Source organism: Danio rerio, chromosome 7 (assembly GCF_049306965.1).
Source record: "Danio rerio strain Tuebingen ecotype United States chromosome 7, GRCz12tu, whole genome shotgun sequence".
Taxonomy (NCBI): domain Eukaryota; kingdom Metazoa; phylum Chordata; class Actinopteri; order Cypriniformes; family Danionidae; genus Danio; species Danio rerio.
The window spans coordinates 31,268,208-31,288,396 of record NC_133182.1 but is presented as its reverse complement, the minus strand read 5'-3'; the positions used below and the strand labels follow the sequence as shown (position 1 = coordinate 31,288,396).

The 20,189-nt window shown below is 36.7% G+C and overlaps 1 protein-coding gene across 3 annotated transcripts in view; it reads right to left on the bottom strand.

Annotated features, from left to right (window-relative positions):
* The window catches only part of fam189a1 (family with sequence similarity 189 member A1), a 205,886-nt gene that overhangs the window by 96,395 nt on the left and 89,302 nt on the right, over positions 1 to 20,189 (bottom strand). For 2 of the 3 annotated variants that reach the window (XM_003198968.7, XM_068222641.2), the window contains exon 2: positions 19,315 to 19,371. In XM_003198968.7, coding sequence (XP_003199016.2) covers positions 19,315 to 19,371 — 57 coding nt within the window. Of the gene's footprint in view, positions 1 to 19,271; positions 19,372 to 20,189 lie in introns of all 3 variants that reach the window. The other variant, XM_073908638.1, reaches the window with a different exon arrangement.

Here is a 20,189-nt window from a genome sequence, read left to right as displayed (position 1 = left end):
AAACAACAAACTTGTGCAAAATATAGAAATATGCGATATGCGAACGGCCCCTAAAAGGCCGCCATCATTTGCGATCTTCAGCAGTTGATCTTCTTGCAGAGCCATGGTACAGTAGATTCACCTGATTTGTTGACAAATGGGTTGCGAATCCATACCTTTGCAGTTCGTGGGTCATTTACTGGGCCTTTCCCCCTTAGCATAGAAACTTTCCAAAGATGCCTGTTTCTTACTTATTTTGCTGCTTATGGGTTAAATTTGGATGCTCATATGACCGAGATGTAAGTAAGAGAATACGATAATTTTTCAAAATAAAAAACTTTTCAAAATAAAAGATTGTTCAGACTCTGATAATAAATAGAACGGAAATAATTAATGATTTCTTGTTCGGCCCGGAACCAATTGATCCATCGACTAGCGGTTGAGGACCACTGAGCTAGGGGATAAAATAAACTCAGTCAACATGATCATTCTCCTAATTGTCCACTGCTAAGTATATTTTTAAATATGATGCGACCCCCCACAGAGCTCACTGAGGCCTCCTTGTGGGCCGGGACCCCCGGTTGGGAACCGCTGCTCTACAACACTTCTGACAAACAATCCAGCTTACCCATTTTGTAAAGACTAATGTATGCAAATTTGGGGTGAAAAATGCACATAGTCAGATAGCAAACCTGTCCATCCTAATGCAGATGGATGTGATCAAGCGTAAAAATCAACTAGGAAACCACAGCCTCACTGACAGTCTTAAGCTGTAGAAATAAAAAAATAATTAATAAATAAATAAACAGAGAACAGTATAGAATGCACATTGGCAGTAGATAAAAATATGAAAATATGACACAAAAGACACTGAGAATTTCTTGTATTGTATAAAGATACATTTTGATGCAGTTTTTACTTTAAAGTGTAGAATATAGTGTAATTATCAAATGCTTAATTGCTAATAAAAAAGTCATGGCGGACATTCTGGCCAATTAGAAACATGCGTTGGCAGTGCATAAATCAGTACATCTGGTGCACCTGACATCATTAAAGATAGTTTGCAAAATGTCAGAAGTGCAAAACTGTTTTCAGCACCTTCAGATGTGTGTGCATGCTGATTTCTTTAAACTGTAAATTATGTTAATTGTACATTGTTATCATTGTCAATAGGTTTTGCAGTCTGGTTGGAAACAACCAGGGTCCACATGAGGACTACTGCAATAATCTCTAATGCTGTTAAAGAGCAGGTTGTGTGGGTTTTCAAAAAATATCTTGTTTGCAACTTAGCTGACCTTTAATGTAAATAGTCTGCATTCTGCAACATTGATTATCAAAAAAAAAAAAGAAAAAAAACCCCAGCATAATAAATATGAATTTTGCATAATCCTCGCCTGCATGGCATACAAACACTCTCAAAAGTCTGTTTCATTTCTGTCACAGACTATACAAAAAAGATCAATCAAAACAGACCTGCCCTGCTGACCAATCAGAGCAGAGTTGGCTAACAGAATGGAGGGGTTTACAGACTCCTTATTCATTCATTCATTCATTCATTCATTCATTCATTCATTCATTCATTAAGCTTAGTCCCTTATTTCTGCCACAGTGGAATGAACTGTTAACTATTTCAGTATATGTTTTACACAGCGGATGCCATTCCTGCCACAACTCAGTAAGGGGAAACACCCATGCACTCTTGCATTTACACACATACTCATACACTACGGCCAAATTAGTTAATTCAATTCACCTATAGCGCATTTCTTTGGACTGTGAGAAAACCGGAGCACCCACAAGAAACCCATGCAAACACAGGGAGAAAATGCATACAGAAATGCCAACTACACTTCAACCAGTGGCCTTCTTGATGTGAGGCAACACTGCTAACTACTAAGCCACCATGTTGCCCCTTATTGATTCAAACAAACCAAATCAAAATGACTGCAAAATGATACTAATTGTCACGGTCACCAGCAATCTAACCTTTGCAGATTGCTGGTAAACACAGATCACATAGTACTACAAATCCACCTTTTTATAGACTACAATTCCAGTCATGCATCACACACACTCACACCGGTTCCTGATCCTGACTGATTGCAAACACACAGCTGAAGCTGCATATGCACTGATTTCAGGACTATATACACAGCACACATACACACAGACTTTACTGAGTCTTGTTGAACTGTGAGAGAGCATTACGACGTGCTTTTCTTGCCTTGCAGTGTTTTTGACCCTCGCTTTGTTTTGTTTGTTTGCGCTGTATGCTGCCTGTCTTTTTGATCACTGGATTGCCCTTATCCTTCTGTTTGCTTCTGTGTTGACCGTTGCTTGCCTGACCATTCTCTATTCAATAAAGACTCTGCATTTGGATATGCACCTCTGTTCTCAGTGTCACTTCATGTTTCACTGATATTAAATGCATTTTCTGAGACATTTACAATATTGTTTGACCTTAGATGCCATTACATAATAGGAGATTTTAAAATGACCAGCTCTTTATTGTTGCTAAATTTAAACGACACTATTTTCCAAGTCTTTATATTGAGTTGGATATACTATAATAAATAAATGGGAAAGATACAGTGCAAGAAAAATTCTGTACATCTGGGTTTGTTTTAACAGCACTGATGACATTTCACAAAATATCAGAAGTTAGAAAATGTTCTGTTTAAGCACCTTTATTAATGTGTGTGTGCTGCAGTAGTCCATAACACCAATTGTGCCCATAATGAATCTGAAGAAAGTTTTTGCGGTTGGAAGATTCATGACTGCAGCGAGTCCCATCTGGTGCGGGGCTCTCCTGAGACACCAGAACCAAAGAGGAGGACTGAGGTTACACCGCTGTCCCGTAAATACAGCTGACACACTCATTTACTACAGTCATCGCCGCTTCTGTTCTCTACAGGCAATCAGACACGCATGCCTCTCAGTGACAATGTTATTTGTTAATGGGGGAAAAAATCCACCCAGGCTTTGTTCTCTCCCTGAAAGACAACACCAGATGCAACCCTCCACCTTCAGAGAAAAACACAAAGAACTGTAATTGAATTAACGCTATTGCGATTTTACCCGTCTTTCAAATTTCAGCCATTTTAATAAGCATGTTAGATTAGTCCAGTGGCCTAAAGTCCAGAGGTTTCCCATTTCATTCGGGAGCTCAACCAAACAAAAGCTAATGAATGCAGCTTAGCTTACAGACACTCTGCTTGACTGCAGAACAAGGCCACCCTACTGTGCTGCCATACTGAGACAGGTCTAATACACTACCCGTATGCACAGCTAGCCAAAAGTCCTGGAGTTATGTCACAGTAAATCTAAGGGGAACAATGAAACACAAAGTGCACTTCAATACCAACAGGAAACACCCAGCACTATTGACCTGTCAGTCATCCAGTCAGACTCCTCCCCTGTGTCCGAGGTTCTTATAGCAGCCATGGCAGATGGAGGGGAGAGAGGCCTCTGTGACTGGCATCTCAAACTGCTAATTACCTCGTTTTACTAGTAATTAGCTGATTAAAGCAGGCATTTAAGGCCAGTGTCAGGGCTTCCCGGAAACCACACGCTTTTGAGACAGGAAGACAGCTGCCGGCTGTAAAAGACAGGGAAAGACCGTGTGATTGAAGTGGAGCATAATGCCACCGATGTGCTTTTTTTACGCGTACAGAGTGGTAGGATCCGGGGTAATTGACTGTTAAATGATCAAAATTGGAGCCCACTGCGAGTCAGATGTCTTAAATAATTCAGGAAATACATACACGCCTCGTCAGCTGTACTGTATGTACAAAGGCATGAGAATGACAACAGTGCTGCAAAATGCTGAACTGAATGGGGTTTGCATAAATAAACAATGCAAATGTTATTATTCAGAATACTACAATTAAACAGATGTCTTATACAGAGAAAAAACTAAACAAAAGGCTTTTGAGCAATTCAGTTTTGTCAGTGACAAATTTTTGAAGCCCAATATGCAATGTGGGTATGGAAAAAAAATCTAAATATGAAAATTTATCATAGCAATTATGTGGATAGAGAAAAGAAAACGCTTTAAGCAATTAACATTTATTTAAAAAAGGTAAGAAAAATATTAATACAACCTTAAATGCAATGTTCAAAATAAATCTGATTCAGGATCATTATATTTTATAGTGGTGTTAGAGATCACAATTCTCACGGTTCCGATCACATAATGGTTTTTTAGTCACGGATCAAACCCTTTTTTAGATCAGCCAAAAAGGGGAAGAGACAAATGTCATTTGTTTTCCATTTATTTCAAAAACAGCACTGCAAGACACTGTTGGTTTAAACAAACATAACTTAGAACCTGTAATTTTATACTCAAAAGACTAAAGACTAAATCTTTTTCTTGATTTTGTGTTTTTTAAACAAAGATTCGAATGCAGTGATTCAAAGGATTAATAAACATTTGAAAATCACCATAATTTTTAATCTATGTTGCGTGGGTGTTAAGATCCCAATCTTTTACTAATAAATCAAGCAGCTTACACTGAATGCATTGATGCAGACTAAACAAGTAGTGACAGAAAACACCTTTAATGAAACCCACCACATCCCGAATAACCTACCACAACTTCTTCCGTCATCATTATATTTTACAGGAAACCCTAAATGCTATCATACATGTGATCTGAATAGCGCTAGAGGCGAAATCTCTGCGATCGTTACAAATTTAGGCTCAATCTGCCAGTACATTTTTTTAAATCTATGTGTTCCAAGCCGTGGGTTGTGATCCGTACACTCCTAGTATTTCAGTAGTCATTTAACCATTTTTACAAAGATGATGTATATCCTATGATACACTGTAATAATATGGTTAAAATATGAGAAACCCAACTATTCGGTTATATTTTTAAATGAAGAAGAATGCAGTAGGGTTTGTCCATATTTTACTCAAATTAGCATTTTTATTAGAGTGTATATATGTTTAGTATGTACTATGCATGTGTTTCAATTTTATATAAATTGAAATACAATACTTGCAAAACTTAACAAAGAAACAATTAAAATATAAAAATAAAATATAAAACCTCAAGTTAGTTGTATGAACCAATATTTGGGAAAATATTAACAAACTCAAATATTAAATTTTTCCACTCAACTCAATGTCAACAGTGGTGGAAAGAGCACTGAAAAACCATACTTAAATAAAAGTACCATTATTTGCCTAAAATTATAATGCAAGAGTAAAAGTATCTGTTGGAAATATTACTCAGAGTACAAGTAAAAAGTAGCCCTTTCAAAAGTACTCAAAAATAGTGAGTATGTAATTTGTGGATGTGTGTGTAAATTTTTACATTCTGTAGTGCATTTATTTATTGCCCAGCAGACACACAACATCATGAGACGTTAATATTAAGTTAGATTTAGGTTGTGATGTCATGTGACCAAAATTCTATTTCTAGCCAGCGTCTAAGAACAATGTTATTTTGATGTCCAATAACATTGTCAAATGATGTTGATATTTGGTTGAGTTAGAAAGTGACCAAATGCCAACATCTTAAACCAACATCATATTGTCGTCAAATACTGACATTTATTCATCAGCTATGGCAACCAAAATCCAACATCTGATAGATGTCATAGTGATAACATCAAGCTGTAACATCATTAGACGTTAATATTTGGGATTAATATTTATTTTAGGTTGGACGTTGGACACTGACGTCGGCCTGACATTGACGTCAACCCGATTTTAATTTACAAACAAAGTGCAAAATCCCCACGTTGACATGTTGACATCCTGTGCGTGCTGGGTGTTTGAGGTCATTTCGGTTATCATACAGTAAAAAAAAATATATATATATACAGTCATTTTCTAATCAGTGACATGATGCATCTAAACAGTCTCTGGGTGCGTGTAAAGATTTTGGACATCTTCTTCGATACTTTTAATGCTTCCAACGTTTTGATGCAGTTATAAATCGCCCATGTCTTAAGGTAGTTTATTATGATGCGATTTACTTTCTACAGTATGTGCAATTTAATTGGACAGGAATCACAGGAGTGATTTTTCTAATCCCAATAGACAGGAAATAATAAAGTAGTGACTGCATGTTAAAGGAAAATAGTGGAGTAAAAGTACCGATACTGCAATTAAATTTACTCAAGGGAAAGAAAAAAATACACATTTTTAAAATTACTTGGTAAATTACAATTCCTGAGAAAAACTACCCAATTACAGTAATTTAAATATTTGTAATTTGTTACTTTACACCACTGAATCTCAACAATACAGTTTGTCCATATTTAACATATTTTGGTTTAAAATGTTTTTTATGGAGTGCATGAAACAATTGAAGCTGTGATTAAGCCTATTGTTACACAAATTCAAGCAAAAGACATCTTGAACTAACTAATCCAGAAATAAAAGCTTTTGATTTTCTCTTCTTCAATTGAAAGCCATGTTGAATGTCCATGTCTTCACGCTGCTGTATTAGTGTGATAAGCGGATCTCATCAGACTGAAATCCTTCTAACATGAACACTAATGGAGGCTCAGGTCAGATCCTTGACTTGGTCTGGTTATCACAGCTCTTCAACTCTCCGTGTTCTCCTCTGCCCTTCCGCTGGTCACTGCTTCTCAAAAGCCCCCTGAGGCGCTTCTGTGCTAAACCAACCTTGACAAAGCTTCACACGGCACAGCGATAGACGGCGCTTAGAGCATTTATCTGAAGATCACAATTTTGAGGCATTTTTTCAGCTGCTTCTGAATCCCAGCTGCCAGCTTGACCGATAGAGAGGCGAAGAGCCGCTAAAGCCCCGTAAGTTCCTGCCTCCAGCTGGACTCTACATTATGAATGCCCTCCACTTCCTGCCGCAGGGTTGCCTTAGAGACGAGGACAAATGTGGAGCTGGCAAACAGCGATATTCAAATGCCGTCTATGAAGCAGAAAACGAGAAACGACTAAATTGTTTCTCTTGACACTCTCATATTCACGTGTTGCACTTGTGTGAATGGAGTGGAAAGAGAGAGGCACTTAATTCCTGGTGAAGACGAATAAAGAAAGAACAGGAAACATGGAAGCAGATTCCAGAACAGCTGCTTTCCGGCAGCCAGGAGTACAGGCCAAAACTGTGGTAAGACATCACTTATTAGACTGCAGAACAGCCCTAAAAAGGATAATGGAGTCATACATAATGAAGAGAGTAAATCTGGAGTGCCAGGTAAAAAAGTCTTGGAGTTATCATGTAGAATCAGCAGACATACTAGAACAAGTTAACATTAGCAAGTTTTCTGTGCTTTAGCATCAGATAAACAGCAGGCATTCTGGTTGAAAGCTTATGGACTTTGAGCAAAATGCACATATAGTATAATACTATATGCAATAATTATACATTTTTTCTGTGGTTCTGCTTAATCTTTTGTCAGCTACTTATCTGCGTCAAGATAATCCAAGTATAATATTTGCATAATCCCTGACTGCCAACAACATTTGTACACTCTGAATTGACCATTTGTATTTAAACCTGTTGTAAGGGACTCAGAAACAATATTTTGACATTTTAAAATACCAAATGATCTGCTCTAAGGTGCCATATAATAGGGGGAACTAGTCATAGCTGAATAATAAGAGTTCAGTATATGGAAATGACCATACCATGAGCCTAAAACACCATTATTTCACCATTCTCATGTAAATCCAGATAGTGTAAACCCGATATTTCCTGCCACTATCTTTGGACCGGGGTGGGCTGTGATCAAGCATTTCTGTTTTTTTTTTCTTGTTTTTTTTTTTTTTAATTTCTTAATTAGCCTAATTGCGTTGAAATCACAAATCTAAAGATCATTTCAATGTGGTCATGTCATTGGCCGATGAACACTTCCTTGTTAGTAAACTATTTCATAACTGTAACAAAAGGCAATTTAATGATGTTTGAACTTATATGTGGCTCTTTTTGGATTCCTGAAAGCTCTAGAAGTTAAAAATGTAAAACAGGTAACACGTTTGGACCATTGTTTTTGTTTACTAATCACAAAATTGTCTATAATGAAAGCATTCGATTACTGTCCTACTGTTTGTGCTTACGGCAAAAAGATTTGTGTTTAAAATATAAGATGCCAGGACGGACATGTTTATATATTATTATGTGTTTTCATATGCAAAAAAACACACGCAAATCACAAAGCGTCCACTTTCACCTATCTTCAAATCGCGTGTACAGAAGCTGATCTGAGAACAGTGTCTTTGCACAGAGCGTGTCCATCAGTCACCTGTGTGCAGCTCGTATGGAGAGCAGAAGCAGTGTGCAGGTGTTTGCCTTTCACACTGGCTGCGCAGACAGCGCACAGCTGATCAGCAGCTGCTGCACAGGTCAATATCTCTCTATTCTATATAGTTACCTGTCTATCTATATTTATAAATACACTTTTTATTTTTACTTTTCATCTGCACCTTGGCCCGCAGCAACTTCCTGCGCATGCAGTGTGAAACAGGTGTAACATGAATTGACTGATTCAGAGGTGGCATAGTGAATGCGGCCGTTTTTAAAAAATTTTTCAACGTGGTTTTGAGCCAAAATAAAGCGAATGGATAATTCTTTTGAACAGCTCTTGCAATTAGACTGCATCATATTTAAGATTGGCTCTTTGATGCTACTTTCACTTTTCATATGAAGATACAGGAAAAACGTCACCTTAGAATTATAAGGTTCTATCTGACATTTTTGTCAAAATTGAGTTATTGACATATTCTTATTAAATGACAACTTATTTACATTATGGGATGTTTTTCACAAGTTGCTTACATTTTAAGACTTTTTATTTAAAAAAAAAAATGTTACACACATATTGTTGCTATGGAATGAAAAAATTTTGAAGCTCAATATCTCAAAATCATTCAGAACGCAAATAGAACCTTATAGTTCCAAGGTAACGAAATGCTTAAATGGGATGATAGCGAGATGGAATGGTGAAAAAAACGGAAAATCACAACTCAGAATTGTAGTTGAGAAAGCCGGTTAAAAAATCCTACCTATTAAAAATGTAGTCAAGTTTAAATCGGCCTCAGGCTCAAAATTACAGTTAATTTGTCGGACCGGGTCAGGCTCCGACACAAGGTGCACTGGCTTGGGAAGAGTCAGGTTTAATTGGGCTCAATCAAAGCTCTACAATGCATTGCTAAGCAACGAGGAGAAGTTGGATATACAGATATATGCTTAAAACAAAATTAAAAAAAAAAAAAAGGGAGACAATCAGATACATTACCTGCCTGTAAATAAGTACGTAAATAGAGAATTTTACACAATTACCATACAGGGGGCATTTACCATACACCATTTAAAAAAACATAAATTACATACATTATTTGACATTATTTCAAATGACACTTTTTTTTTGCATGCAATGCTGTTCTGGTTTGTTCTGTAGACTATCAGAAAAAAAATATATAGCTTAAAGGTACTATCGGTTTTTACCTTAAAATAGTTAAAAAAAATTTTAAACTGCTTTTATTCTAGCCAAAATAAAACAAATAAGACTTTCCCCAAAATAAAAAATATTATCAGACATGATGTGAGCAGTTTCTCGCTCTGTTAAACATCATTTGGGAAATATTTGAAAAAATAAATAAATTAATTAATTAAAGGGTGGCTAATAATTCTGACTTCAACTGTGCGTGTGTGTGTGTATATATATACATATACATACATATATATATATATATATATATACATATATATATATATATATATATATATATATATATATATATATATATATATATATATATATATATAAAATGATGTTGAAGAATAATGTTAATATTAAAAGTTTAAATTAGCATTTTATACAAACATTTTAGCGAAAATGTCAGACAGTTAGGCCTTCAAAAATTGATCGGAGAAAGAAATGGGCCCTAAAGTGAAAAAGGTTAAGAACCCCTGCACTAAATGGCCGTATGTGCACAAATATATGATCTTTCGTTACAAAGCGACATGGTGACTACGGATCTAGCATGCACACCAAATTGTTTATAGTATTTATAGGATCATTCTGTTAATTCAAACATCTGTATAAGAAACCTTTCAAAAGGCCAAATTCATTTCTGAAACATTCCCATTTTAAGTATTTTGTTCTTGTAGTTACAGAGGTGTTGCAATTCTGTTCAAATAATAAGTGTTCAAAAAACAGAATTTAATACTTGTATTCAGCAAAAACATGTTAAAACCAAAACTGACAATATATAATTTTAATAAATGTATAGCACACATTACCACTGTGGAGGACATTGTGAGAACTAAGACTGAATATAGTTAATAATGGGAATACTCTTTTTGCCCACTCATTCCTCACTGGTGGGATAACACAATCATGAACTCCAGCCACTGACAAACAGAAAAAGCGGGGGGGAAACCAGAGAAACTATAGCTCAAAACCCGAACAAACTCACTCTACCAGGAAACACAGCACTCCTGGGACAAACACGAGCAAAACACACTCTCTGGCAGACCTCCATAAGACTCATCCTTACAACAACCCCAAACACCATCAAATATTAATCCAGGACCTCAGGTTCAGTTCTCAAAACATTTGAAACAATACAAGACTAAAATATCAAAGAGCTTATCGAATCCCAGAGTCTCACGCTGTCAGGTAAAATTCTCCAAACAAAAGACACAAACCCAGATTAACAGTCAGAAAAAGCGAACAATTTTCAACGTTAGGCTGCTGGACGGACAGGAGGGAGGGAGCTGTAACTCGCACACGTGCCCTTGAGAAAGATTCTGGGAAATATTAAAGGAATGTTTAGGAGTACAGCATATGTGTAGTGCAGGGTAAATATCATGAGGGTCATGAGGAGTTGAGAGCGATTGAGGCCGTTCTAAAAAGTAATATCGCTGCAGTCTCAGAGCGCCCCATAGGCATCTGATTAATCACATGGTACGCAGAGAGATGCACGTATACGACTGGAATCTGTCAGTGGAAAGGTTAATGAATGCAAAAGCAGAGAGGGACATGGGGAAAACAGCTATGAAAACTCATTTCACAACATGCATGCTCCATGTTGCTCCTAGTAGTCACCTAGTAGTCACATATCCGTTTTAAAAATATATACATTAAATGCCAAAAAATGGATGATGTGATGCAGTATGTAAGATTGACACCCAGTGATTGAACAAGGTATTGTAATGCAAAATCAAAACACTTTTTCACTCTGCCCTCCTCCGACAACTCTACGCAGGTTGCCAGATTGACAACACTGTTGAGTGCCTTAGCTACACTCGATAAATGTAATCTTTTTCCTGTTTAAAGCAGATTTTGCAATAACCATCACATGAAATGTCTAATTTTTAAATTGTTTTAATTTCTTGCGCCTGGACAACAGCATTAACTACTATAAAAATGATCATCTCAAGTACTTATTATGTGCTTTATTCAGTATTAAATGTTACGAGTGTGAGTTTGCATACCATTTTGCATGCCATTTATAGCCATAATGAAAGCAGCAGCTTATAGTTCACCCCAAATCTTGAAAATAAAATAAACATACAACTTGTTAGAAATCAAAAATTAATGTTAGAACTGTAACTCGGTGCAAACTTACAAACATCTCGGCATTTACTTTTAATAATGTTAAGTAATTTTAATATGCATTGATTAGATTCTAAACCTTACCTTTTCTTTTCAGTGCAGTGCACTATTCTGTGCTTCTGATTGACTCTGGTATTTAAATGTTTCTGTTGTGTTGCGTCGTCTGTTGTTAGGACACAGTATAACAATGAATGCTGCTCAGCTAATGCTTATGTTTGTAATATTCATATCATATGTTAATTAAAAACACTTCATGTAGGTTTTTTCTAACTCTGAATCTGCTTATCTGCTGGGAGTAGCCATCAGAAGATGGGTACACTGTGGTCATAAAGGGATAGACATGGTCAGCAACAATACTCAGGTAGGCTGTGGTGTTAACACGATGCTCAGTTGGTACTAATGGGCCCAAAGTGTGCCAAGAAAATATCCCCCACACCACCCCCACCAGCCTGAACCGTTGATACAAGGCAGGATGGATCCATGCCTTAACATTGTTGTCGCCAAAATCTGACCCTTCCATCCAAATGTCGCAGCAGAAATCAAGACTCAGACCAGGCAACAATTTTTCTAATCTTCTATTGTCCAATTTTGGTGACCCTGTGAAAATTGTAGCCTCTATTTCCTGTTCTTAGCTGACAGAAGTGGCATACGTTGTGGTAGGTGTGGCATCTTGCTGTAGCCCATCTGCCTCAAGGTTCGACGTATTGTGCATTTGGAGACACTCTTCTGCATCATTGGTTGTAACAAGTGTTTATTTGATTTACTTTTGCCTTTCAATCAGCTCAAACCAGTCTGGCCATTCTACTCTGATCTCTGGCATCAACAAGGCATTTGTGCCCACTGAACTGCCGCTCAATGGATATTTTCTGTTTTTCAGACTATTCTCTGTAAACCCTAGAGATGGCTGTGTGTGAAAATCCCAGTAGATCAGCAGTTTCTGAAATACTCAGACCGGCCTTATCTGGCACCAACAACCATGCCACGTACAAAAGCACTTAAATCACCTTTCTTCCCCATTCTGATGCTCGGTTTGAACTGCAGCAGATCGTCTTGACCATGTCTACATGCCTGAATGCATTGAGTTGCTGCCATGTGATTGGCTGATTAGATATTTACGTTGACAAGCAGTTGGACAAATGTACCTAATAAAGTGGCCGGTGAGTGCATATCTGATGTATGTGCACATTAAAATTGCCCCTGCATTACTTCACATTACATCAAACAAACTGTACCAAAAGAATTAAGTTCACCCAATACAAAATCACATCTTTGTTACCAAATTTCACAATTCACTATTTATGGAAATAAGCACATATTCACACCCCTGATGTAAATTAACAATAATTGAACAGCAGCGTTGGGTATCTCTACATGCCTTCAGCCCCACTAGTTTCTTTCTTACCCTCCGAACACACAAAATAAATCTAAATCAATTCAGACAATCAGGAGACAAACAAGCTTTAATAATTCATGAACCGAGATCTGGGTTTACTTAACCACAGCTTTATGGCTGGCATTATTTTCACACATCTGTGCAAAGCCATAGAACCATTAAACACCTGCTTCTTCCACTTTTTTATCAATTAGATGCCACGTGTCTGCTTATTTTTCAGCAAAACTGCACTTTTCTTGTTCTTAAATACTCTCAAACAGCAGACTTGTCAACATCACTACAGTTTAGTAGGCCTACTTACACTAAGATAAATGTCAATCAATGTCCTTTCAGGCTCATTCATCTCGCTTTGTTCGATCAAGGTCATCTTTTTAAATGTCTGACTGGCTGCCGTCCTGCCATATCCTGCAAAAAGATGAGTGTTTATAAAGCCTCAGTCAATGCGGATTCTCTGTTGTCCTGCCATTTTCATTTCCGCAATAATTTAACATGGCTACTCTCCCTTTCTGTCAGACACCTTTAAAAGCTGATTAATTCCCCACACCGCGAGGTGCATAGGAGGAGAGCCTCATCAATCTTTCTCCACCTTGACAGCGCTCAACTGTGCCACGCTTTCCCTGTGTTTCAGGACTGAGCGGACAGAGCCCAAGTGATAGCTCAATCATCAGGGCTGGCCCATGTGAATGAGACACTTGCCCCTGCGAGGAAAGTGTGTGGAATTCGCTGGCTGATCGGCGATCCCTTGAGATCCTGCAGGGAAATCTTCAATGACAGTCCCTGAAGTCAAGAGAAAACACTGCGGATGGCACACTTGTCAGGCCTGTACACTTCTCCGCTTTCACTGCTGTAATAGAGTACAGCTGGGAGGGATTCCTCCGGATGTCAGCCAGTCTTGAACTCCTTACGAGACTTGTCCGTCATGGCACTTCTACAGTACATGCAAGGTAGCAAATGTGTGGAAAGTGTTTTGTGCATTAAAAGCAGAGGCAATTTAGTTAAACAGGCGGACGTTTTGAAGAGAAAAAAGACATTTCAGAAGGATTCCCAAAGGATTTCCCTGTGTGTATGTGGAAGATAAACAACAAACTACTGGAGTGTCTGTTTCCTCAAGGATGGAGTATGGGGTCTGCTGCTGAACTATACTTCATCACGGGCTAGAAAATGCCATGTTTACCTGAATCCCAGAGAGAGACATCTCATGCTGTAACTCATCTTATTCTTTGATCTAGAGTCGTGTACTACATCTGACTGAATGAGAGAGAAAGAGAGAGAGACAGAGAGAGAGAGAGAGACAAAGAGAGACAGAGAGAGAGAGAGAAAGAGGGTAGGGGAGTAGGGGGATGAGTGAAAGAAAGGGGATTGTATAGAGAAATAATAAGAGAGATGGATTGAAGGAAAGATAATCATCTAATGAGGTAAGTCTTGATCTTCCCTCAGCAATAGGCCGGAGATGAGAAGAAGCATGACATTATGTGACCATTATACAAATAATACAAAAGACATCAGAGGAAATAAGTTCAAATAAACTAAAAGAAAAAGATGAAATAATCAGGCTTAGAAGAATTAATTGGGGCAAGGCAATGGCAAAACATGCCACCTAAAAATGAGAGAAACGCACCGCTGTATTTTTAACTTAAGTATTAAAAAATATATATTTGAATATGTTAAAAATTGCTATGGTTACTGGGATAATTCACAACAGGATAAAAGATGTCAAAAATGTATTTCTGGAAAATAAAATGAGATGTTTAGTTTAGTGTTTATGTTGTTTGTGTCCATACAGGGCTTTATTAGTTGTTTGAATTAGCTTTTATTTTTACATTTTATATTTTTAACTATGGGCATCACGGTAGCAAAGAGGGTAGCTTTAGACAGTATGTTATTATGTTTTATTCTACTGTCTGTATATTTAAACATGTAACTTAATGAACAACTTTGCCTGCTTTAAGGTGTAAAGATTCATTCTCTTTATCAATGATGATAACAACAGAATAACAGAATAATTACAATGGAGTCAGATAAATAATTGACTTAAACACGCCACCCTTTAACTGCTTTCTGTTTCCGATTATTTGTTCAGAATAGCAGCGTAAGCTTCAAGCCTTACAGTGTTTGATTTTTATTTATTTTTTTAGTTAAAACTACAAATTGATTTGTCTAATTATTATTAACTCCCTGAACACGTGTTAGGGAGAGATGGGTTGATCAGAATAATTTCTCTCTTTAAGTTTGTTTTACTCAAATTTGCGATTTGTTAATCATCACAGAAATTGTCCACACATTACATTTACGTGATCGAATTTACAGGTTATATGGCTGCAGGTTTGTTTCCTCATCCATGAGTTAGGACATGCGTTAAACCTAATAACATTACTTTAACATTGCTAATAACATTATATTAGGGCTAAATGTGCTTTCTTTTATTCATTTTCTTTTTGGCTTAGTCCCTTTATTAATCAGGGGTCACCACAGCGGAATGAACCGCCAACTTATCCAGCATATGTTTTATGCAGCAGATGCCCTTCCAGCTGCAACCCACCCATACACTCTCATTCACAGACATACACTACAGCCAATTTAGTTTATTCAATTCAACTAAAGGCCCACTCAGAATCTGCGCATACAGAATTCCGCAGATTTTTAGCCCATCGTTGATTCTGTTTATTTATGTGTGTAAATGGGTGTAAACGTATACTTATTTCTTTTTTAAATGAATTACAGTAATATTATTGACTAACATGAAAATATTCATATGATTTATTTACTATACAGTGTTCTTTCTTTTAGTGGATATATTATATGAAAGTCTTGCTTTGTTTACCAAATAAAGTGGATCTAATTGGATCTGCATTGTAAACATTACTTTACATTACTTTTATTTCATATATTTATGTTTTAGTTATGGTACTCCCAAAATCATTCTGCATAAATCTGCAGATTTTTAACAAAATTCTGTGCAGAAATAGCAAAAAATGTCTGCAGATTCTGTCTAGCCCTACCTATAGCGCATGTCTTTAGACTTATGGGGGAAACCAGAGCACCCGGAGGAAACCCACGCGAACATGAGGAGAAGACTTTAAGGCTGTAAATCCAATAAGGTTTAAAAGTTTATCATTCCTTTTTGGGAAAAAAAAGGATAGGTTAACAAGTCGCATGACATACATTTGCCCGTAGTTATGTAAAGTGTTCAGAGCTCCGCTTTTTGTTGTTTTGAGTTTGTTTTTTAGGGAGTGTTTTTATTGCCGTCGAATACCCTAAGGATTTCGGTTTCTTTTTCACGTTTTTATTTTCTTTAGTAAGTTTAGAGCAGATTTTGTGTTCTAGTTTATGTGGTTGTTGGTTTTGTTTAGTTCTTTGCCTTAGCGCCACTCTAGTTCCTTTTCCCCCCTGTACAAAGCTCAAAAATGCTCTTTTGTTGGCTTAATTATATTTCCTTATAGAAAAATAAACAAATTAAATGTTAAGATTGCTTGCCCTTGTTTATTTCCATCTATTTTCTTTCTAAATTTTACGTTTTCTTTCCAAAGACACCTTATTAAATAGTAACAACTACGATAACACAAAACTTGAGATGTGAACACATGGTCATATAGACCACTGTTATGATACTATGTTTTGTTAACTTTTTTATTATGTTTTGAACTGGACTGGCACTGACCTGCCATTCACTTTCATTGCATGGATGAGATTACCATAAACATATTGTCTAAAATGTTTCTGTGCATTATATTAGAATGACATGATCGTGAGTGAGTAAATTCTGACAGAATGATTACTTTTATGTGAACCATCTTTTCACATACAAAGCTGACTTGTGCGAAGCATTGCATGAGTTGTCTGTGTGTGTAATCATTTGTCTTATGTGTGTGATTTTGTGTCAGGGTTAGGATTTACCAACATCCCACCCATTTTGCAGCCTGTAAACTTGTATACTCTCGGTTAATGCTCCCTCCGGAGCCAGCCGATCCCACAGAACAAGAGGCATGAAAAATGCAGCCAGCGTGCCCAATCCCTGCTGCAATTATGCATGAGCAGAACGGCTGGCTGAACAGAGCAAACCCAATGCATACACTTTACATCCCATTCCCACTGCACTGGCTTCCAGGCTGGATCTGTGCATGCTCGGCTCAGACATTCACACTGTCTACAGAGCACTACATGACAGGCAATCAGAAGCCCTCCAGCTCCCTCTTGATGGAGCTTGCTGTGATAATGCCTTAGCATCAGACACAACCTAACAAATCCACTAAAAAAAAAAATCTGACAGGGCAGAGGGTAAAAGGAAGATTGCCCTCCATGAGTGCAACATACATGTGTATGTCACATACTGCTAACTGAATGTTATGAACAGAAAAAAGCTCATTTTAAAACAGTTTCAGAATTTAAAACTTATAGATGACACTATACAATGGAATTAAATGTTTTACTTTCAATCAGAATTAACTAGAAGTGCAAATATACTATATTAAAGGTATTATTAAGATTTTAGTAACAGTTAAGGATAGTCTTAAGGATATAATCTAGTGTGCTCCAAAACAATGACAGAATTCGAATTTAGAAGAACTACAGTAAATATCCAAACCTTGCAGTTTGTTTTTCCTCCAAAATGGCTCAACAATTATTATGGCATTACCTCATACTTCAGTTTCTTATCAAATCTTCTGACCAATCAAATGCTTTCTAGTTTCTGACATGCCCTGCCCCCTTCAAGATGCTTCTCATTTGCTTGAGCTCAACCACTCTCACTTGAAGAGCTGTGATAAAAACGAAAAGCTCTTGAAAGTGGAGGAGTTACTGTATGTCCCACTCTGTCTTTATATTTCAGTTGAGATCATGTTAAACATAGAATAAAAACACAATGCACATTTCAAAGCACTTCATGTGATCTTTAACATTTATGAGATTTGTACAAGAGACTTAAAATAAAGAAGGTTCTCATAGTGAAGCCTCAAAAGAAACATTTGGGGTTCCACAAAGAACTTTTCAGTCAACAGGTCCTCTTTTTTTCTTTGTGAGAAGAGCATTTTCATGATATAAAAACATTGTTCAAGTATAAAGGAATTAAAATGTTTTGTGGATATTAAAGGATCTTCATGAAACAATGCCAATAAATAACCTTTATTTTTAACATTTAACTGTATATTTTAATTTGCCAAATACTGAATTTCATTTGCATCATTAACAATTAAATTTTTTTAAATTTTAATAAATTCTATTAAATGTAATCTTGTAATGTAATGTAAAATGTAATCCCTAAATTATTATCTATTTTTTCTTACTATGAATCATGTTGTGAAATTCAATTCTTTTATTATGAACAAATCAATGTTATAAATTATTAATAAAGACTATATCACTATATGAATACACAAGACGTATCACTCGTATAGTTTTGAATGGGAAAAAGTGTAATGGTTCATATGGTGAATGAAGCTCCGCCTACAAGTATAGGAGCTGTTCCTCCAGGGGAGAAGCTGGGACCAGACGTGTGTTTTTACGACAGTTTGGTGGTCAACAAACACACTGGAATCTCAGCGTATACTTGCTTCACAGGCATAAGAAATATATCCAAATAAAGCTTGAAGTCTCTGATTTTGCATGAACTAACTATACTTGAGGACAAAAGTTTTTTTTTGTTTTGTAATCTGCGAGGTACAGTCCGTCCTGTCAAACGCACATCACATGACAGCAGCAACAACTCAAATGCCCACAAACTTGTAAACAAAGAGTCGCTGTCTTTCTGTCATTTATGAATTACTTCAGAAGAGCAGCGCGGTCAGACGAACATTATAAAGAGAATGATAATGTGTAGAATGGCCATAAATGAGGTTAGTGTCGTGATCTCGTTCCTTTCAAGTGCGCATGCACATTACACATTAGCTTGGGCAACCTGAAAAAAATGCTGATTTTGTTTGATTCGAACATTTAAAAAAAACCTATGAGACAGTTGTAGTTTACTTGTACTGGTGATTCGTAGTGTAATCATAAGCTTGGCAAACAGTTTTGGAGAATTTGATGTTTCCCCATTCAGACAGAATACCCTAACATATTGCCCGATAGGATTTTCAAACGTGGCAGCCGAGTGAAATGACTTGTCTTAAAGGGACTTTGTTATTAATAAATGTTACCACATGAATACATAAATGCTAAAATTAAAATATGTTGTTTAGACAAAGTAGTTACACTAATTTACACTATTTACTTTATAATAATTAAAAAATTATTTTATTTTACTAGCTTATCACGTAAATCAGAATTTAATATTGTACATTGGTAGAGTGAACCACTAAAAAATTATATATTGGTTGCTTAATAGGGCTGAATATTGGCAAAGCACACATACATAAAAAACATCACATGCTTACTAGCATAACTATAATTCTTACCACCAAAGAAAGGGGCCTTTTCCATGACACCACTCCAATCAGTCCAGACAATAGCACCTAAAACAAAGAAAACAACATTTTGAGACAAAAAAATGGAGCTGCATGTCTCAAAACATCAAAACCTTCAAGCAAAATTGCATACAGGAGACACTTCCAGGTGACTTCATCAATATTTCATGTGCAGGGAGTGTATGGTCATCCAAACTGCAGGGGGAATTCTACAGATCGAGTTGAGATGTTAAAACAACTGTGCATTTACACTTTTATAGCTACCGCAGCACTTGTTCTTTCGTTCTGTTCTCTATCTTTTTCTCCTTCACCCTTCATTAACCAGCAGCACTCCACTGCGAGGCAGTCTCTCTCTCAAATGCTCCTTCACCCTTTAACCCATCATGTCCAGCAGGCCTCTCTCCCTAATTCACACTTTTTACCCGCGGGACTTCACAGCTGTGCTACAATCACAGCGCCATCTTACATAAACCAACGGGAGCACAGAGTTAAATGCAACATGCAGAGGGAATGAAATGTTCGGGACTGAAGCTGATGTTGTCAGCGGTTTAGAATGCAAATTCAGGTTATGAATAATGCTACAGATTGAATTAAAATGTTTCGAAATGCATATATAGGGCTTTTATAGGTGAAAGGTGGTGAATGCTGTCTTATTTGCAGTCACTGACTGAAATGTGTTTGCTGGCAAAAGAAAAAGTCTGAGAACGTAGACTGAAGAGTCGATCGATCTGAAGATTACAGGATTATGCCATTGTGTGCTATTACATACAACTTTGGGATTAACAACCACAAACATAAAGGAAAAGCAAGAAAATAATGAATAAATAATAAAAAAAAAAATGGTATGATCATGTTAGCGATACAGG